The 22,521-nt window shown below is 40.3% G+C and overlaps 1 protein-coding gene across 1 annotated transcript in view; it reads left to right on the top strand.

Moving 5' to 3' along the window:
* The window catches only part of adam12b (ADAM metallopeptidase domain 12b), a 106,464-nt gene extending 85,289 nt beyond the window's left edge, over window positions 1-21,175 (top strand). Inside the window, exons 14-23 of the mRNA XM_042502410.1 lie at window positions 1,844-2,039; window positions 2,161-2,269; window positions 2,758-2,956; window positions 7,541-7,618; window positions 10,190-10,298; window positions 10,630-10,768; window positions 11,740-11,848; window positions 14,146-14,397; window positions 19,021-19,196; window positions 20,671-21,175. Of these exons, the coding sequence (XP_042358344.1) occupies window positions 1,844-2,039; window positions 2,161-2,269; window positions 2,758-2,956; window positions 7,541-7,618; window positions 10,190-10,298; window positions 10,630-10,768; window positions 11,740-11,848; window positions 14,146-14,397; window positions 19,021-19,196; window positions 20,671-20,722 (1,419 nt within the window). The 3' untranslated portion in view covers window positions 20,723-21,175. The remainder of the gene's footprint in view (window positions 1-1,843; window positions 2,040-2,160; window positions 2,270-2,757; window positions 2,957-7,540; window positions 7,619-10,189; window positions 10,299-10,629; window positions 10,769-11,739; window positions 11,849-14,145; window positions 14,398-19,020; window positions 19,197-20,670) is intronic.
* The last annotated feature ends 1,346 nt before the right edge of the window (window positions 21,176-22,521 follow it).

The following is a 22,521-nucleotide window of genomic DNA, read 5'->3' as shown; positions in this document are numbered from 1 at the left end:
TTCAATTATGGGCAAGGTCTCAAGCTGGATTGCAAGAAATTCACTTCCACAGAGTTATTAGTGGTTTTTGCTTTGACATGGAAATCTTTTCACAAAGTATCGCAGACGTGCGTTCTCTCTTTGAAAAGGAACATTTGTTGGAGATGATTAAACACACTACGTCCGCTCATTGTGTCCTTAAACATGTTTCTGCAAAGACCTCCATTTTAAGGCAAATTAATTCTTCCCTGTGCTTCACACAAAAGCATGTTTGACCCCATGGCATTAGACATCAGTGTTACACAATGTCTTACCGGAGCTAGAGCCTCACGACATGGGTGTTTTCTGTAACTCATTTTGAACATGAAAATGGCAACTCCATTCTCATGTTTAAATAAGCCCTTGCTTTTCCGTTAAAGTCACGATGCCAGTCTTTGTTTACAGAACACGTCTGACATGGTCTGAATGAACATGAAGGCCACACAAGCACAACGTCAAGAATGTGGACAGATGCTGTGTTAAATTTGTGTTTTCCTCTTCTTGGGGGCTTCTTTGTTTTGCACAAAGAAAAGAAAATATCTTCGATCTTTTTATATCTTTTTATCCAGCACCATCATCAGGTCAAAATTAAAATTCATCCATTACTGTGGTTTATGACCAATATCTCATCAGCCTCAGCTGTACTTTGTGTTTAGTGCTAATTAGCAGATGATATGCAGCCTGGGAACCAGACGACTCTGGGAGCTCATGTTTTATTTGCTCTGGCAGATGCATCTGGTCCTAAAAAGCATAGTGGTTGCGCACAGCCAAATACAGTTCAAGGTAGGTGCTGGACCAATAAGAGATAGTAATAAACAGCATGCGGAAAGGACACTGTAGCTCCCTTAGGTGCATTTTTTTTTAGCACATCCACAAGTGACATTTCAAACTAATGCTATTCTTCCGACTCGTTGAAATCTCGACCTAGATGCGTCTGGTCCCCCTTCCATTCAGACAGATTTCCATCCAGCGTGTCACGGTTCAGGCCTATCACAACCATTTATCTAATATGCGGTGGATTTATATGATAATCTACAGAGGAGTGTCACTGGTCCAGATTTGAAAATTAACACATTTTGCTGCTCTGATTGGTTGCGATAAGATCTAGTCTGCTCGCAACGCACCTGGCTCACGAAACTCAGATCCGACTGTCAAACTTGGTAGCACTAATCAAACATGAATCAACATTCGTTTACAGCACCTCAGATGTTTTCGGTAGGGGTGGGAATCACTAAAGACCCCACAATATGATATCATTGTGACATTAAGTCATGATACAATATTATTGTGAGTTTAAAGGTTTTGCTATATGCTGAGTATTTCAATAACATATAAACTATGATATAATAAGATTTAATTTTTTTCCCATGCTAATTATCTACTGCAAGCAAAACATTGTCAACATATTTTTATCCAATAAGATCAAGTTTTCAATCCGCCCATCTGACTTCAGTACTTCAGTGCACGTTTCATTGCTCAGACTGGTTCTATCCAGCTGCGTCCAGAGGCATTGTGGTCTGCCCCTGTTGATAGCGCCTGCTGGAAACAAAAAAGTGAACTGCGAGGTGATGCCAAGCTAAATGTTATAATGCGAACATGCTAAACTAAGATTGTGAACAGGGTAAACTTCACACTTTCTAACATTGTTACAGCAAGCATGGCTGTAGACTCTCTTGTTTCCTATTTTTCATTATTCTTCCACATTTGAATGAAAGTAAAACATTTAATCAAAAGCATTGTTTTTAACAGATAGATGAAGTCAGCAGTTCTGCAGCTTCTATGTCTGAAAGGGCTTACTGTATGGAATCATATTGTGTATTTACAGCTTAAACCAGCTGGCACCCTGTGTCGAGAGTCCAGTAACTCCTGTGACCTGCCAGAGTTCTGCACTGGTGCCAACCCTCACTGCCCAGCCAACGTTTATCTGCATGATGGGCACGCCTGCCACAGCGTCGAAGGCTACTGCTACAACGGCATCTGCCAGACTCACGAGCAACAATGCATCACTCTGTGGGGACCAGGTAAATCAATGTCACTTGTTAAGTTGGACCGAGTTCATCATCTTCACTGTCATACAGGGAATCTTTCACTTCATTATGGTGATTGTGTTTTGTATTTTTGCTTGTTTGTCTTTGTGTGCAGGAGCCAAGCCTGCCCCTGGGATATGCTTCGAGCGAGTCAACTCTGCAGGAGATCCTTACGGGAATTGCGGGAAGGACTCCAAAGGCTCCTTTGCCAAATGCGATGCAAGGTAAGACGCTGCAGCTGCACCGACGTTGTAGAGCTACAGAGAAATTACTGTGCAAAACACAACTGATTAGCTTAAGTGGTGTCATTAGCGATCTTCATTACGTTGTGGAATCTGACATGTGATCTTCAAACAAAAGTTTACATGGGTGAGAGAATGTAATTTGAGAAAGATAGCAGCTAATTACGATCTAGGAAAGTATTCATGAATCATTTTGTGCTATTCTTGTGAGCTAATTGTTCTAAAGATCTTCTCCCTTTGGGTGAATTCTGTAATCAAGCTCTTTGTTAATTGATGTAATTGCTTTAATGACCGCAGGACTAAAAAGCTGCAGCTTTCTCGAGCAGTCTCTCATCTTACAGTTACTTATCTTTGTCTCATATTGACGCGCCTTTATATTCCTGGCTTTATTGATTAAATGATTTACTATCTGCCTTTTAATGTTTGTGTGCATGCATGTGTGTGTGTGTGTTTGTGTGTATTGTGTGCAGGGATGCAAAGTGTGGTAAGATTCAGTGCCAGGGTGGAGCCAACCGGCCAGTGATCGGAACAAACGCCGTTTCCATTGAAACCAACATCCCACTACAAGAGGGAGGGCGTATTCTGTGTCGAGGAACGCATGTTTACCTGGGCGATGACATGCCTGATCCTGGGCTGGTTCTGTCTGGCACAAAGTGTGGAGATGGCATGGTAGGTGATCACTTTATCATAAAATTGTAAAGAGACATTTTAGGCCCCCGTCTACATGTATACAGACATTTCTCGGGGTTCTACCCCTTAATTAATATCAAAATTTTAATCCTTCAAAGTCTTAAAAATACTCAGACATGGAACTTTTTTTTCTTGACATTGCTTTGTAAAATCTTGAAATAATTGGGACAATCAGTGTTTTAAATATTTACCAAAATTCCTCTCGCATTAACGTCAGGCAGATCAGAGTAGTGGAACCAACTTCACTTATATTTTGTTTCTGGCCAAGATGGTCAGAGAAGAGGATTCACTGTCTACTAGTTATCTGTCACAGGGGGAGTGCAAATTCAATGCAAATTGCAGTTTAATCAAGTTTTCACAGCATGGCCAAGAAAAGTACAAGGCAATGCAGCCGAGACTGTGTATTTTATGAAAACTATTTTATCAAACTTGGCACGGTGGAAATCAAGGCAGTGGAATCCCACATGCAACTGGGTATTTGCCTTAAAAGTTATGTTTTATGTTAAAATAAACATTTGGGCTTATATGCCTCTGTCCCTAGATGACTGATTTCTATTCATGTATTTGCTTCAATTTTGGTTATTGTAAAGTTGGCTTTAGCGTAAAAAAGTGAGATTTAAAAAAAAAAAAAATCTAACTCGCCCTAAGCAATCGAAACCCTGAAACAGATAATTCCCCTTTCCGTTTATCAAAAAAATATATATATTTACATGACCTTAATTTTACAAAACATCTCTGTACACACTAGAATGCAAAAACAATGTCGAAAGCTTGTGGGCTTGATGAGTCTTCAGCAGTTTCCCCTTGTTGCAAAATGTAGTAAAATGTACAGCCTACCTTTTTCGAAACATGCTCATTACACAGCCCAGCAATTGGCATCTGCAAATTGAGAAAATGACTTCAGAAGGTGTTTTAAAAACATCTCCATTTTAGTTTTTAAGACTCTGTTTTAGAGGTAACTAACAGTTTTCAAAAATATCTGTATATGTGCAGACTGTGCCTTAAAAAGGTTATATTTAATCCCTGTTAAATAGACAGACGCGTGACTCAACATTTGATGTCACCTATGCACAGGTGTTTTTAAAACAATACTAAATCATATGTGACCAAGTCTTGTATAGACCAATATTTGCGTTTGTCATCCAGAGGTCGTACCTTCTATTTTCTACATGAATGTTTAAGTTCTCTCTACAGCTTGTTGTTAGCTTTATATTTATTACTCTATAACTGCATTATGCAACTATATTATTTATCCTCTAGAGACCATAAAGGCTGACACCTGTATAAGCCCATTGTGGTGTTCCTCTGGCTGCTAAGCACTACAGCACAGAGCCAAAGCAGAGACAGAGATCTTGTCCCTCCCAAAGAAAAGGGATAATAAAATTAACTCCTGAGTGACTCCAGTGAAATAAATACATGTCATGCTAAGGGCTGGGCAAGACCCTTTAGGCCACCAGTTATTTTATTAGGTGTGCCTCTCAACTTTTCTTCTTCCATGTGCTGTCCTTAAAACCTCCATCACCAAACCAGTGACATCAGAGCATTTTTTTGCCAAGAAAGAGGCAGAAAAAGAGCCTTGGGCTGGAGCACATGCCTCCTAAATTGTCTCTCCAGATGACGTTACAAGATCTGTTCTCAGTCTCACATTTTCAGCAAACTGGCTGTGAGAGCATATGTTGCTGAGCTCATATGGGCAGTGTCATTAACTTCTTATGCTACTTTAAGTTAATGAATAAATAGCTAAACATTCCTTGTTTAAACCAACTCTATGCAAGTTTCCCACAGTCATGAAAAACCTGGGAAAGTCATGGAATTAGTGAAAATCCCATGTACAGTGATAATCTTACAATAATCTTCCTTCGCTTGGTCTCTCGCTTCCTGTATGACTGCAACCAGAAATAATGTTTGCAAAGAGTGCATATCAAATTCAATCTAAAATGTTTGAAAAAGGGGACAAGAAAGAAAAATCAAAGCCTTATTATAGAATCACCTCAGAATCATAATTCTATGACATTTTTGTCAAAATCAAAATATTCAAAATAATTGTAATCGTGTTAAATTTGCTTTTTTAAAAAAAAACTTAATTATGAAGTACAGTGAATTTACAACACAAAGCTTTTATTTTGAAGTGCTGTTTCTGATTATTCTCGTAATATTTTGTTCTTTGTGTTTAAGGCCAATGTGTTGTTTTCATTTTGTGAAATAGAATTTAATATGTGGTCATTTATAATGTGTGGACCTTGGACTAATGACTAAATAGAAATCTGGACCCTGTAACTTGAACAGTTGGGAACCAGTGCTTTAGATGATAGCTTACCAATCTAGAACTTCATCAATGAAAAAGTGACTCTATACTCCTTATGGTCCCAGGTGAAATGTCGTTTAGATGCATAAACAGCAAGTCAGGTAAAGTTAATACTCTGAGCCCAAGGAGTCTTCCACACACCAGTACTCCAGGTTCACCCTGATGGAAATTTTAAAAAATCCAGTTGTGCCAGACATGGTTCCTTCTCAACATTTCCTGTAACACAAAAAATATCACACAGGTTTTGACACATGGCCCAGACCTGTCCAGGCCATGCTTGCTTCTTTAAACATTGCCATGGTGTCTCCTCAGTAATTCTCACAACTGGATGATTGCATCTGCCAAACCCCTCGCAGCTCTGGGTTTAGTTTGTGAAAGGCCAGCGCTCTCCCTATGTTTTTGAAATTTGTCTGAATGTGTGAGGGCCAGGTTATGCTAGAAAAAAGCTAGCTTTGTATTCTATGCTGTCCAAGGTGTCCAGCTTCAGGCTATGGAACCAAACTGTGGTGCCTCACAGTCCTACAAGTCCTCACAAGTCCACATAAACTTATTCAGCTACCTCAAGGGACGTGCCCTTGGAGCTAAAAGGCCTTTGAGCTCTCTGTGCAGAATGGCCGTCTGCCAGCTTAGCTTGTCTCCTGGCTGTTGTCTCTACAAAATGTGAGTGAGCTCTGCACATTATCTGGAAGTGTTGCTGGCCTGAAGGTGGGTCTTTGTCATGGGCCTTTGTTCGTCTCAAAAAGGTTTTCTATTTCCCATGCCAAATCAGGGCGTTAAGTTGGCAGCGCACAACAGTGGCAATCTGAGGAAGATGAGAGCTCAAAACTGCTTTGCTTAATGCATGCCGTGTTTTCTACATATAAGCAACAGCTGGCTTTTGCCAGTCTGTTTTTGTTTGTTTCTAGGGGATACACAACAGATTGTGTCTTTTTGAATCTTTACCTTATGTCAAGTCAGTTTTATTTATAAAGCCCATTATCACAGTTTGGCTCAGAGGGCTTTACAGCATACGACATCCTCCTGTCCTTGGACCCTGACAGCAGATAAGAACTCACGCCCCCTAAAATAAACCTTTAATGGAGAAAAAATGTTAGAAACCTCAGGAAGAACAACTAAGGAGGGGTGGAGGAGGTGATGTGTGTGGGGCAATGCAAGACAGTATCGCAATATTTTTGTGTCAATATAGTATTGCTACATGGATGCCAAGTATGGGTTATTTATTATATGAATTATTAATGATACAAATGCAAAATGTAACTTCTGGTTGCTACTGGAATAGTCTAATCATTTGCTTTTTTGGTCCATGAGATGCAATGAACAACAATAAAAATGAGTGCCATGAGATAAACAGACTGAAGTTTTCCTTTGGGAACTTAATTTTCTGTTGAAAAGGTAATTAGTCACAATATATGGAGTACACCAGGAATGAGTCCTACAACATGGTGATTGCACTTAGGCTTCCAATATCCTAAAAGTGGTATTCGTTTGTGAAGATTATCTTGCATCTTGAAACATCTAAGTCCCATAAACATTTGTTTACCACAAAGCTTATTTTCTGCAGTAATTAAAAAAACAATGGAAAGATCCCATTGGCTTTTTGACGAGGGAACCAGGGTGAAGATAACCTCTGGGTCAACCCACAGAAATACAAGCCTTGGGGAACTTGTTATTGCAATAGTGCAACATATTTGAAATAATATTGTATCGTGACTTAACTATCGTGATAATATCGAATCATGGGGCCTCTGGTGATTTCCACCCCTAGTGTACATGTCAGTTGTATGCAGCATTACAGTTGTGTTTCATTCCACATTAATTTATGTATGAAGGCAGAACCTCAGAATCAAGCTGCTGCTCCTTCATGTCATAAGGGGTCAGTTGAGGTTGTTTGGGCATCTGATTAGGATGCCTCCTGGGCTTTTTTGTGATGTCCAACTGGACCCAGAACACGCTGGAGGGATTATATATCTCACCTGGCCTGGGAACGCCTCGGGATCCCCCAGGAGGAGCATTAAAATGTTGCTAAGTAGAGAGATGTTTGAAATGTTGTGCTTACCCTGCTGGATGGATGAGTTATGTTGATTAAAATTGTTTATTCACAAGCACATTGCAACTGTACTCTCCTATTTGAGTAGAAAACATGCAGCAGGTATCAATCATGCTCCTGCTACTAAACATGTGCCCGTTCAAGACAAATATGAAGCTCTTCAGTTATATACCTCTTTAAAAAATGTCTTACGATGCTTCCCTCTCCATAGGTGTGCCTGAATCGCCAGTGCCAGAACGTAAGCGTCTTCGGTGTGCATGAGTGCTCTGGGAAATGCAATGGACGTGGGGTGAGTGCAAAGTACCTACCAGCTCAATATTTAGCGTTTAATTATACACTGTGCAACACCTCTGGGAGGACTCTGTATTTATCTATTTAGTCACTTTTTGACTGACTGAACAAAATTAGGACTGTCTCACTGCTCTGTAATTGCACAAAATAGAGTAACAGCGTATTTACAGTGTAGAATTTGAGTTATGGAAGATGCTCCTGTTCTGTATAATCAATCTTCATTGTCCTGCTGAGGTTAAATCAATCCCATTTAAAAGCATCATTTATGGCCTACTTAAAGTGTTGTCCATCATCTTCTGGCTGTACAGTGAGAGAAGAGGGAGAGAATACAACAGTTAGCTTGGTTGCAATATTAAAGTAACACTTCCTGCCAAGAAAGTATTACCTTTGTCCCTTAGTGTTTAGTATCAATAATTCAACATGGGTGCTTTTATGTTTTATTGTGTCTCCATGCCGGCGATAGCCGAGGCCGGAGGCATTATGTTTTCAGGTTGTCCGTCCGACACATTCTTCTAAACACCATATCTCAACAATGCATTGAGAGAATTTCTTCAGATTTTGCACAAACATTCACTTGGCACCTTGAGGGATTTACTTAAAATTTGGCACAAACGTTCAAGTAGACTCAAGGATGAACCGATTAGATCTTGGTGGTCACGGTTACCTTTCGTTTCATTATAGTGAATGCGATACTTCAAGAACACCTATAAGGAATTAAAACTTGACACAAACATTCATATGGACTCAACGATGAGCTGATTAGAATTTGGTGTTCAAAGGTCAAAGATAACTGTGACCTTTCATCCCTCTCGTTTCCGTGAAAGCAATATCTGAAGATGGCCTCAATGGTCTTTCCTCAAATTTGGCACAAATGTCCACTTGGACTCAAGATGATTAGAATCTGGTGGTTAAGGTCAAAGGTCAAGGTCACAGTGACACACAGTGACCTACATCTTGTTTTTGGTCATAACTCAACAACCCTTAACAACCACCTTGAAACTGTGCTGATTGTATTGATCTTATGTGTGTGCTGCATCCATGTTTTCACACATGTGGATGTAAACTGAAAGTGCAACTTGACTGGTGTGCGGAGGCATACGACTGCGTGGCGGATATCTAGTTTATTTTGTACTTTAGCTTTGGAATCAAACACTCACCTGGGGCTAGTTTAACGTACAGTAACCTTTGATCTTCATCGTCAGAGATTATTTACAAGAAAACAAATCTGTGATCCAAAAATTGTATGTTCTCCTAAACTTTTCCTCTTATCTTGTAAATGACTGAACCCCCCTGAAACAAATTAGTCTGTCAATAATTTGAAAAAAAAATTACATTGTTATGCTCAACAACAAGGCCGCCAGTTGATCGTCTAACTGCAATAACAATAATCACATAGAGAGTGCTTTGAAAGAGAATTGAGGTATAGAGAAATGGTTTCCCATTAAGAGTGTGGATTTGAGCCGCATCTTCGCCCCTGCAGAAATATCTGCCAAATCAATTTGTCTGCCATTTTCTCAAACACCTCGCACAGTACGAGACTTGACTGGAAAAGTAGTGATTATCTAAATGTACTGTGGGGGTTTAAAGAATCTTGTTTGCCTGCAAGTCAACTCACTTTATCTTGCCAGGCTTGTATTGACTGGAGGTACAATGGTGTCTATACTTCCGTACCGTCTATGCATAGTCATCTTCGACAAACAAATAGATCAAAATGTGAAGTGTCATCTTTTCTGACATGTCAGATATGTTGATATGAGAAACTGAAGATAGGGAGTGTGTGCATCTAATTCAGCATTCAATGACCGATTGCAGTTCCATCTTATTACCATTTCAAATATATGAGATACCATCAAAAATTACTTTAACAAATGAGCATGATGGATATAATCTGTCTTTGGATAATTGTTTTTTGTATGCATCGTCAGCTCAACAAGATTTTAAAGAATTAGATTTCACATTCAGTGTTAATTCGAGAGAGACACATAGTGATTTCTTATAACATTAAGAGATTGTATTTGGTGTTGTTACTTTTCTCCTCACATACACCTAAATTCATACCTCCCTCTGAGCCTCCCCAAGTGCCTCTTAACCCCGTCACCCTGTGCGAAGGAGTGTCTGTGGCCTGGAGGCAGGGAAGGCACTTGACTGCACGTCTGTGCTAAATGCAAAATCCCCCACAGCTGCACAACTCCCTCTGCGCCTCCCTCCCTCCTCCATCCTCCCTCCAACTGACAGCTGGACTGCGTTACCTCGCCGGGGAATCCTCCTGGATCAAACTAGTGCACTGGAAACCTGAGGCTTTACGGGATGGACTCTCCCATGCACATGTTTTATCTATTATCACTTCCAGTGCACACACACAAAAGTGAAGTCACTTAGACTAACTGGATGAGAGTGGTTTATCTGTGAAAAATAAACAGATTCAGTTCTCATCTTATTTGCGTACAGACCCATACATCATTTATATCTGGAGTTTAGCTGGTAGGAATACAAATGCATTTTGATGCTATTTTATGCAGGAGAAAATCAATATAGCATGTGATATACAGTGAAACTACCTTGTTTGCAGGTGTGCAACAACAAGAAAAACTGCCACTGTGAAGCACACTGGGCTCCTCCACTCTGTGAGAAAGCGGGCTTCGGTGGGAGCATCGACAGCGGGCCAATGAGACTGGCAGGTAGCGTGGACGATTTAATTGCTACCCTCACTCATCTAGACGTCTCTGTCCTGCAGAGTCAGTGCTGGATTGATGTGTGGTTTGGACAGGAGTGTAACTTTCCTAGAACAACACAACTCCCCTCCCACCCAGCAATACATTACACTGTGTTCAGTCTGTAGCTTTAAGAGAGGAAGAAAATTAATTTTAGTCCACAGAGTGTTGTGCAGAGAAATATGAATGCTGCTGACCGTGGCCTAGCTGTAACGGTCTTTGCATCATGTCCTGTCATTCTGTGCTGTAGATGTGCGTGTGTGTGTATTAATGTGCGTGTTGTCATATATGGCATCAGCTGACAGTGTGGTCATTACTGTGGCAATCCTGGTTACCCTGGTCAGCCTTCTGGTAACCACCGTCGTCATATTTCTGAAGAGGAAGACTCTGCTGCGCCTGCTCTTCACCAATAAGAAGAGCACCTTGGAAAAACTCAGGTAACATTTCTCTTCATGAAACAGAACAAAGAGCCAGTTTGGTTGTGGCTCAGTCACATGGCAGGAGGCTGCTTAGAAAGGTACAGTGTGTAGGATTTATGGGTGATACTGGCAGAAATGGAATGAATTTTCTTTAGTGTATAATAACCTAAAAATAAGAATCATGTTTTCATTACCTTAGAATGAGCCATATATTTCTGCATAGGGAGTGTGTCCTTATACGTGGAGATCGTCATGTTGCACCTCTGTTTACCCAGTAGCCCAGTATGGATCAACCAAACTCTGGCTCTAGATAGGGACGTTGGCAAACTATAGTTTGGACCTTTCAAAACTTGGTATTTAAGTTTTTCTTAATAAAATGAATTAGTCATGACTAAATAAGCAAGGATCAAAGAAAAAACACCATTAGATAACATCTACGGAGAGTTTAATGCTCAAACACCCAGCTACTCTGCGTCATTAGGACTGTGTGGGTATGGTTTGATCGCGTTTGATTGACAGTGGCCTGGCAGCATAAACAAGCAACCCACCAACGGTCATCGTAGTCTGACTCAAATGTTGCTAAACTTTGTTTTTTCTTCTGAAGCTTTGAATTTCTTGTTTATATGAGTAATAATTTTAAGCACAGGGGAGAACAGACCAATATTTTCGATTATGATCAGCTTCCCATTTCCATGTAAAAATACATGTCTTTATTCCCTGATGGCACACTTTAAAAAGGTGACTGTATTTGTCTTTGATACAGGTATTATAGGACATTGCAGTAGAAACACAATGATATCAAACTGATTTTGTCGCCGGCGCTCGCTCACATTACAGCCAGTTAAGAAACAGTGTTCCGCTCACGTATTCTCAGAGGGAATTATTTTCACCGAACATTATGACTGCAGAGACTTATGTAACAGATTTTTCTGGTCAAAAAACAGAATCAATTAACAGATACATTAACCCAACTTGTGTTGTGCTCATAGATCTGTGGAGGCCAGCAGGCCAACAAGTCCCATCAGGACTCAGTCCATGTACAGGCCCACCCCACAGCGCAAGCCTCCACCAAAACCCTCCACAGCCAACATTTATAAGGTGAGTCACTCCCAGCAGTATAACTGCTACTGAAGTAATCCATGCGTATCTGGATATTCTGTATGTTTACTGTACACGTGTGTGTTTGTCTGCTCATTTCTGTCACGGCCCATTTGGTTTGATTTCTTTTGTAATCACACTCCATTAGATCCCTTCACCAGCCTCCAAGCTTCAGTTTAGAGTTGTCAAGCTTCCAGGCTTGTTGATGAAACCGGATGCCGGATAATTGATTCAGTCTCACTATCTCTCTCTCTGTCTCTCTATTTTCTCCCTCTCTCTGAGAAATATTAATTACCATGCTTTTGTTGACGGGAGGCAGAGAAACTGTAATGGAGAGATTGCTCCATTTAAATGAGGCTCAGGATGTTGTTATTTGAGCCCCTTACATATTTAGTTTGTGATAATAAAAAAAAATAATAATTTTTTATGAGAATGGAGCAGAGTTGATTGATTCAGGCGGAGGAAAAAAAAAGCAGGTTTTGATTTGTTTGTTGGAAATGATAAGCGCAGTGGGAGATTACCTATCATTTGTATGTATGTGACAAAACTAACTAGGTATATGCATTTATATTCATGAGTGTTTGGATGTGATTTGTGTTTGCACTGGCCTGTATCAGCAGCAACTGTGCATAAAAGTTATATTTATATTCTAATTGAGTGTAGAGGTTCATCCAGTTCATGTTGAAAAGTATTCTCTCCACCAGAATGAGTATTTGAAACAGCCTGTCCGTTCTCATTATGGTGACCGCTTCAGCCACTCGCTGATGTCCAGATGTCAGTCAGCATCAGCAGCTCTCTTTGAATACATCTGCAGTGTGTGCGTGTGTGTGGGTGCCTGTGTGTGTGTTGTCCAGCAGCCAAATCCTTTCTGGCCATTTTAGGGCGACGTTATTGGTTTGTTCTGGAAACGGATGGGTAACAGCTGGTCAGGACATGTGGTCAGACTCTGGCTTTTACAATTTCAGAACGTCATATCTAATAATGCTGTTTTCCAGTTTTATGAGGGATTTTGACATCACATTTTTCACACTAACGAGAGCTTTATGACTGAAGTGGAAGTTTTACTTTTGGTGCCTGCACTAAAGTCATTAAACAAGAGGCAAGGGCTGCAGCTAATGATTATTTTCATTTAATGTGTTGATTATTTGTTTGGTTAATCTAACAGTCATTTCAGTCAGACAACTCGTGTTTTAAATGTTTATTTGAACAGCCGAACATAGTTAGAGTTTGGCTCTAGACTACGGCCTCATCAATCCCTGTTGATATGTTTACATGAGATATTGAGGAGTGATGATGGATATCTTCACCTAGCCGGAGCCTGCAGGTGAATGCAAGGGCAGAGGTGGGTTTAAAAGAGTGACATTGACGATGCAGAGGGAAAGCTGAGAAATTTCTGCAGCTTAAATAGATCACTAAATTGCGAGGGTGTGGGTTGTGTAGCTGACATATGGAGAGTGACGTATGACTCGTGCATATGAATCAGTGCAGCTCGAGTTGACTGCCTGAACTCTCTCTCAGGCGTTGCTCCATTTAGTCGATAAGGTGTCAGAAAAAAGTGTAAAGCGCCCCTCACAATCCCCCGAAGGCCTGTTTGACATCTTTGAATTCAAGGTCTTGGTGGATCCAGACTTTTGGACCAGATATGAAACTTGTGGAACACTTAGCAGCATCGGGCAAGCAAAAATGTATACATCTATTTTATTTATTTATTTTTTGGTTAAAGAAACCCATATAATGCTCATTTATTCAGGACTGCACAGGATGAAATTTAAGATGGTACAAGATTATCTGGGGGAGAAAAAGTAAAAAGTCGGATGTTATGGGCCTATTCCACATTTTGACAAAGCACAAGTGTAAATAAAATTAAAGACTGAATTCTCTCAAGCTGATTGTCTCCACTTTTGCTCTGACCTGGGAAAAAAACAAGTTCCACAATGCGTGCACGCTGCTCATGTAGGCAGCGTGGCATGTGCGTTATCCTCCAAGTGGAGGATGAGATCAGATGCCATACAACAGGGATGGTAAATTATTATTATTACCATGTTTTTCTATTTGTATTGTTAATAAAGTGCTACCAACCCATATCTTAAATGTCACACTAGAGATCAATGCTGTTGTGTTAAATGTCATGCCTGTTTTGCTTCTCTGATGCTGGCATGCTGTCTAAAATATTGAATACATTTGAGTTTGTAGCATTATTAGTACTAAAACCTGTGACAAAAGTGTTTGCACTCTTGCTTTTATAACAGATAACTGCTAGAATTACTGAAAATACCTCCCTCTCATCCTCTGTACAGCCATCTCTCCTGAGTGCGGAGCCTCTTCTCCCCCCACACAACTTCCACTCTCACAGCCTGCGCAGACTGCCCCTTTACCAGCCCTTACACATCAGCCAGCCCATGCCGGTGTCTCTGAGCGTGGGCCAGCCCACTCTGCCTCCTCTGCCAGCCCACCACAGGGTCCTGCCCACCCACACGTCCCTCTCACCATCTCGAGTGCCACCTTTTCTCAGCCTGCCGCGCCAGCAGCCATCGTACAGACTAGACCAGGTTTGTTTGACTCAAGAATTCGTAAATTATACAAAGTTTGTAGCTTTTATTTTGTCATAAATTGCCTTGTAATGTTTTACAGTGGGAATCTATTTTTTATGTAGACCACAGCTTTAATGGACCATATATATATATATATATATAGCATGGCTCATTAAATTCAAGTTGTGTATATTTTGCTGTGCATTACTCCTGACCATTTTTTGTAAACCATACCATTGGTTTGATGCTCTACAGAATATATTTAAGGCAACCATCAATTCAGTTCATTCTAACAAAGTGTGAAGATGAACCTGCTGAGATGTGAAACTGTCTTGAAAAAGTTCACAGTGACAATCGGGTCTTCTGTTTTTTTAATTCAAAGTTAATTCTCATTCTATGGTAATCAGCATTTTCTGGTGTGTTTAAGGACACTTAAGGACACACCTGGAGCATCCAGTCGAATCATACTGTCTTATGAAACTGTGGATGTTTAAATTTCCATTTATCTGAGCCAGCATCTGGTTGGCCTAAAAGGTGAGACTGAAAGTTAATTCCACTGAGTGAATACTGCAGCGAGATGATTTTGTCAACTCCTGTTTTCAAGGTAAAAATAAACTTTCAATCTCAACAAAATATGCTGTCAGGAAAACAAATCTGTGAGATTTACTACAAACAAACAGGTGAAATTAAAAAGTGGGTTAACTCATTTCTCATTTGTCACAGTTTCCTTAAATGCACAGATAAAGAGTGTTAAAATCAGTCCCCGCTCAGACTGCATCACCACATGACAGTAATTTAACTCTTACGATGTATATGAAATGTCCACTGTGATGGATGATTTATGTCACGCAGATTTTAATCTTAAGTATGATTTTCATACTGAAACTAATGAAAACCAATGGAGTGGAATGGAAGGTTGGACATAAATCTAAAAAAAATGAGGTACTGGTTAAAAATGGTCTGCCATAATGTAAAATATATGCAAATTGTAGCTAATGGTCTACAACTTGTACAGCCACTTGTATGGTCAGTTTTAAAGGTTGTAGCAAAGCTTTGGCTGGCGGAAATCACTGCATTTCTGCACTGCAGCCGGCTCCTACTCCCACATATCGACAGCAAAATTCAATCCGTCTCCCTCCCTGTGACCCAACTCCTGAGTAAGGCGCTGCTTTCTGCTGAGCCAGCAGTATAGGATGCAGTGGAGATAGTAAATCCATGTGTCTGGTGGATTTGGTGGTGCATCCAAATCTGTACCTGCGCGGCGAGGAGAGCTGTGCTGTATGTCGGCACAGTGTGAGCCACAGCAAGGGTGCACAGGAGAACTGACAGACATGTGCTGCTTTTAAAAAGAGCTTTGTGATGTGACACTCTCTCTCTGTTGTATAAAGAGCATGACATAATCCCAGATGTGAAACCAGAGCATGAAGGACTCAGAGGGAGGTGTATAGGGAACCAATTCTAATACCTCCAGGGTTAATCATTTGGGTGAGCTGCAGCAGTCAGTAAGCAGTAAGTAAACGCACAAATTTGAGATGCTTGGGTTTTTAGATTTTCTCCCACATCATACGTCTACTACACTTTATCTTGGAGGCAAATATTGTAGGCTACTTTTACTCCACTAAATTAATTTAACATTTATAGCCACTTGTTTTCACTTTCAGATTAATAAAAAAGTATGAAAAGCTTTTAAAATACAACACTTTGCTAAAGATTAAACCAGCAGCTCCCAATACATTCTCACAAGTCAAACGTGTGAATCCTGTTATATCCTGCCTGCCTGCCTATCCTGCTATATGTTATATATGCAAATAAATGCACTACCACACACCTCAAGTGGGTCATAGGTGATGATTTAGAGGAATTTCTTTGGGAGTCTATACATTTTTCTTATATTTATTTATTTTAGAAAAATCCAGCATAGTACACCTTTAAGTGAAGGAATGCGAACACTAAACAGCAGAACCAGCTGGCAACATATCCATTTTTGGACAGTTATGTGGCGTCCATATCAAGTATTGCAGCACATCACCCTTGATTGACATGAGCGTGTGCCAGCTAAAGATGCACTTTAGCTGAGAGGCCCCTGCTTGTTTAATAAAAAGGCTGCTCTCTGGCCTGCCAATACAAAGAAACTCCACTACCTGCTAATATCTACTCCCTCATTTTGCTGTAATGAAACAGATGGAGTGAGAAGAGATGGCACTTGTAGATCAGAAATAGCAGAGAGGATTCTGTTGAGATTTAATAACAGGCCAGTAAGGACGTACAGGACATCAGTCCTTCAATAGAAAGTGTATTGCAAGGTCATTGTAATACTTGACACAACCTTCCCTGCTTTCTGAGCCAGTATATCTCATTTTAAAAGATTTTTTTCGCAGGCTAGCTTATTCCTGTGTGCCAATTGCACCCTATTAACGTAGAGGTATTACGGGGGAATAAGGCCCAGCATTCATCTACTACAATGCGGCAGTGCAAGAAACAAAAACAGTGCTGGAGCCGTGAATTTTCCCAAACAGACCTGCTGGTTATTATCTTAAAAAATACATACCGAATACCTGTAGTGTCAAATAAATGTGATGCAAACAAGCCCACACCCTGTTCAGCTGGACTACAAAAGCAGACTGCAGCATCACACTGTTGAGGAGGGAAAATCATGCCTTTCCAAAATGTCATCTTTTCAGGAACCTCAGAAAAATAGCTTTGCTTTTGGCCAGACGACCACGCATTTCTCAGCTCCTCCGGGGGGTTTTGAAAGGTGCTTGTAAGCCCATGGCTCATAGATCTTTCTCAAGCCACGGAGGACAGTGCAATCCTTCATTTTGAATTAAGACATGTGAACAGCACCAGCACAAGATTCCAGCTACATTGTGAGGTTTTCTGCCAAGTGCAGCATTGGAATGCACATGGGTCCGGGATTATTCTTGCATTTGAGTGGATGCATCTGTCCATTTACATCTTTGTTTTCCTCTGTACGCTCCTTTGAGAAACAGCCTGCTTTTGTATCTGGGGGCGTTGTTCTTCACTTGAACTAAATCGTCCATAACATAGACATATAGGAGTTTGTCAGGAATTAATCTGTACTTAAAGATCGCAGTGGGTAGTAGATTGTATGTGTAAAGCCTGTTAGATACCGTTAGATTCACTTAATATTCATATAGATTTCATTTAATTAGATCCCATGAATCTCCTACTGTGTATGTTTTATTACCTCCAAACTCTTAACAAGTCAGAGCAGTATCCATGTGGGACTGTGTTGCAGAGTACAGCGGACTTGCTATGCCGTTAAGGGAGCTCAAATAGATTAAAGTATCATAACATTTCACCCTCTGCAGGGCACCTTGTGTTTTTAACTGCATGTGAAGAGCTTTGGGCTGTCATATGCAGAGTTTTGCACATTTTGCAGTTTGTAAAAATAATCTTGTCTCAGTAAAGAGGCCACTACAGTGCACCTTAACTAATAAATATTATATTGCATGAATGAAATGTTACCTCTGTTGTTTAATAACTTCTTACTGACTACCGCTTGTGATACTTTGGGAATGGAGTAGCCTTTGATGATGGTGAAATATGAAATATGCTGTTACTCAAGGTGACATCATATGAGGGCTGACTTGCTTTTGGAGCCAGACTCAAGCGGCCTTTTGAGGAACTGCAGTTTTTGGCGTTGGCTTTGTTTTTTTAACCACAGAAGTTGCCACTTGGGCTCAAACCATGAAATACAGCCTCAGTATGTTAACTGGACTGTTTAAATACCCTTGTGCATGTAGTGAATTAATATATTTTAAGTCCCCTTGAAGCAAAGTTTTGCTGACGTTAACCCTCTTTGCATGTGAACCCTAGTGTCACACAGAGCCGAACGCTCGCAGGTTTAAAACTGTAAGTCTGTATGTTGATGTGACAAACTCAGTCACGTCTCGACTTCACTCATGAATGTTTTAAACCTTCCAGCTCTCCAAGTCTTATCCATGCATGATGTGGAAAACTTTTTTTTTCTCTCTCGGTGTGCATACTACATTAAGTTTGTCCATGTATTCCTCTGAGTGTGTGTTGCGGTGTGGGTGGGTGTTTGGTGAGGTTTTGTGCATGCATATGTGTGCGTGTGTGACAGTAGCCCTGGCTGCTGCTAGCAGATGCTTATCACTGCCTCGCCTCCATGCTGTAGATTAGTAACACATGATGGCACCTCATTCAGATAACCTTCTACACTCACACAGCACTGCCACAGAGGTGGCGGAGACGGAGGAGGAGGAGGAGGAGGAGGAGGTTTGGGATTCATCTCGTGTTAGCTGTGGGAATTCAGAAAAGATACTGATAACGCAGTGCCCTCTAGTGAAACGTGTCTGCCTTTGTCTCCAGACAGCTGCCACACAGCTAATCCATATTCAAAGGGAGGTAGAAGGTGACGATTTTCATACACTGTGTGTCAAGATAAGAGTAATTTGTTTTTCACATTAATGTCAGTTAGCAAATAGAGTATTTCAATGATGCTTCAACTTAATACAGTTCTTATCTGAATTAAAAAATAATTTAATTATGAAACAAGTCTATCAATTGCTTTTGTTTTATATATATATACTAATATTGGCACATATACAGTCTTCACCTGGGGGACTGAATTAGAATTTTCCTTTTGTTCTTCAGGACTTTGAAAAACCCAGTCCACCCCAGAAACCCCTACCTGCAGACCCACTCGGGAGGAGCTCTCGGTTGGGTCACAGTGTCACCGCAGCAGGGGTCCACCTCCCCGGAACTGGACCGCTCCCCATACCTATCCCCACTGTGCCCAGGCCGCCACCCACCATCCCTTTACCCAGCAGGTCAGTGCGACGTGATGGAAATCCAATGTCTTTGTAGTTCTTTTCAGACACAGAATACGTAACGTTGTTGGCTTTATCATAACTTCCCCAGTTTTGCTCAGACATGATACATAATGCACCATGTTTGTCACCTGGTCCACAAGAGGAAGAGGTGACACTTAGGTAAAACAATATTTAAATAAATATGTATATTTATTTAACACAAAGACAATATGTAGAACACACAATATAGAGGAGATAATTACAAAAAAGTTATACTTTTGGTCTTTCCATGTCCATATTCAACACTACTAAGTACATAATCAATGGTGCTATTACTTCCCAAAACGTACCTTTTGATTTGACATACACCCCAAACTCAATCGTTTATAGTCAAATGAAAAGAGCACAAGAAATATGTATATGACAAAACAGTAATGATAATAATAAATTAAAATAAAGTTAAACAAAACAGAAAAAAAGGAAAAACAAAAAAACAGAGCAAAAACAAACAAAGAAGACACACAAAAAATAGTTCCGCCCTCGCTCGTATTAACGGGGACCAATGTTTGTTAAACCTGTCCATTTTCTACTGTAAACATGTCTTTTTTCCATATGAACGACATTTTCACCTGTCTCTCTAATGACTTATGCTGGGGGACTGCGGCTTTAGCCAGGAGGCTGTTAAAGTTTTTTTTTATTTTGCCGTGAAGAGCAGAGTCCTCAGGAGATTAATCATTTTTCTGTCTGTCATATTATCCGTGATACCTAGTATGACTAGTGCAGCTTCTAAGATGAAATCAGTATCCAATATCTCCTTGATTTCTCATTGAGTATTCTTCCAGTAGTCCTGGATCTTTTGGCAGTCCCAAAATATGTGCGTGGCGTCCCCCACCAGTCCACAGTCCCTCCAGCGCATCTCAGATGTGTTTCTGTATTTTGAAGTAATTGATGGACGTTCCACAGTTTCACCTTCTATTCAAATATTCTTCACATGGAAAACAGCGATATCAAGGAAGAAGTGTTTTCTGTATTAGGCTGCATCACAGATGGATTTTAGGTTATTTTTCCATTGAAGCCTTAATTGATGACCATCATGAGCTTGAGGGACTCATGGTTGTGAATCTCATCATACATTTCATCATTTTTAGACTCTCTTGCATGTTAATGCATGTGTGCTCACATGCTGTAAAAAATGAAAATGTTTTGCTGAATATTTGTAATTTCATCCATGCATTTAGGATAGTTGGTGTGAGTATTTGTAGAGTGGCTTTCTGCTGTGTTTTTTAACCTCTTATTGTGCCAAAATAAGAGGTTAAAAACCACCCACCCCACCCCACCCCCCCAAAAAAGGTCCAGTGCATGTCTGTAGTGCATAGCATGAATTTGTATTTAAGAAAAAAAGAAAATCATGTACGTTTTGTGAGCGTGTATGGGATCACATAAAATGTTATCTTTACCGTGGTAATGTAATTTATTAATGCTTACGTTTTAGACCTGTGCCGATGTTGCCCTACAGACCACCAAAGACTCAGAAGGACTGCTGAGCTCTTGACGTCACGGACGAGTTCATCTCTGACCAACAGACAGAGACTTTCTTGATTTGCACTAATTACTGAGACTCTGTAAGACCTTTTGGACAGTCGGAAGCATCACAGAGTTCCCAGTAAAAGGGGGCTAACATCACACCTCGGTGCTACGCCTCTAAAAGGTGCTTTGTTGTCCTCGCTCAGGTACCAATGAACTATTTATCTATTTAACTATTTAACTGCAATGTTACCAGTTTGTGCACAGAGCACTCTGACCAAGAGTGGAAAAATTTAGAAAAGAAGGAAAGATGGTGTGATTAAGGATATTTCTTTTGCATTCCTTGGTGATTTTTATACTTTTTTTCTCAAACAAAATGCTGAAATATATGATGTTTTTATAACCAGTTAAGTTGCTTGAATAAGTGAAGCGCAAAAAAAGTTTGTCTTTGGACTGAAATGAAGATAAAGGGAAATGGAGCACAACTCAGCACATTGCCAGTGTAGCTTGTGGGCCACAGAGCAGTGTTATTTATTCAGTTTCTCATATTTTTTATGTTGTATTCCATGCCAAATACATCTTTTCTAACCACGTTGCCAGAGTGCTACAAAGAAGATATTAATCAACTCTTTTTTTCAAAGGAAATACAGTGGACCCGCACTGTGTTTTTATTGTGGGATTAATTCAGTCAGCTCATTTTACAGCCTCATAGTTTGGCTCTTTTATATCCTTATAAGCTCACTTTCACGGTCAAGTACTAAACAGGAAAAGTACTTTTCACACATTTCAGGCCGGCTCTGACACACTGCTCGGGGCACGCGTTGGACGTACCACATGCTCTCCTGATACTGGCAGACGCTGCTGCGGAGTCTCAACAGATTTGACAGACTGATTGTGTTCCAGAGAATTACACCAACACCAAATAATTCAACATTAACTCTGGTGTTTGTATGTTCAACATTTACGCTCACTTTGTCCTCGAGTGGGCGAGCCAAACAGGATGACTTCAGCGTTGTGAGCTTTCCAAGCTCCCCCTCGACCGTGTCCAACACGAGATTTTAACCGTATCTGTCCCGTCTTTTTTTTGCCTTCGCAACATTCCATTTGGATTTTGTATGGCTTTGTTATTCTTGAACACTGAGATTATTCACGCGTTCACAGCATCGTTCATCAGATTCAGAGCTTGGCATTGCACTTAATTTTCTCAATGTTATTTGTTGTTGACTTGCTGTTACACAAAGAGGGATTCAACTGGTGAAAACTTTACAGCGCAGTTCTTTGTTCCTGTGTCAGTGTTCACTTTGGATAATGCATTTTATATTTGCAGTGTTTCCAGATGGAGTGCTTGTCTCCTCACCACTACAGAATGATTGAAGTCCATGCAGAAGTGTGCAAGTAATGCTTTCTCTTGTTTTGGAAGTGTCAGATGTGTTCAACAGTCAGTATGAGCGCTCTCCGCTGGACAGTATTTGTTAGTGCCGTGTCGATTAGTCGTTAAATGTTTATGCCATTTGTAAATCCTAAATGTACTGTGTTTATTTGCATAACTGTAACATGTTTAAAAGCCATTGTAAAGTGTAAATATTGTATGTCACTTATCATTTCTCCTTTCTTTTTTGTTCTTTTGTTTTTTTTACAAGCACAGTAATATAAGAACTGCTTTGAGGTCATGCCCCATTTACACCGGGTGGTGGAAACATGATTTTGAAGACATGTTTCAGGATAACCATTTAAAAAGAGAGATTTGTTGAAATGATATCGGAGCCAAATAAAAGTTCCTTTATGACTGTTTATAACAAGTTCTTTTCATTGTATTCTC

Source organism: Plectropomus leopardus, chromosome 15 (assembly GCF_008729295.1).
Source record: "Plectropomus leopardus isolate mb chromosome 15, YSFRI_Pleo_2.0, whole genome shotgun sequence".
Classification (NCBI taxonomy): domain Eukaryota; kingdom Metazoa; phylum Chordata; class Actinopteri; order Perciformes; family Serranidae; genus Plectropomus; species Plectropomus leopardus.
This window is presented reverse-complemented; position numbering and strand designations above follow the sequence as displayed.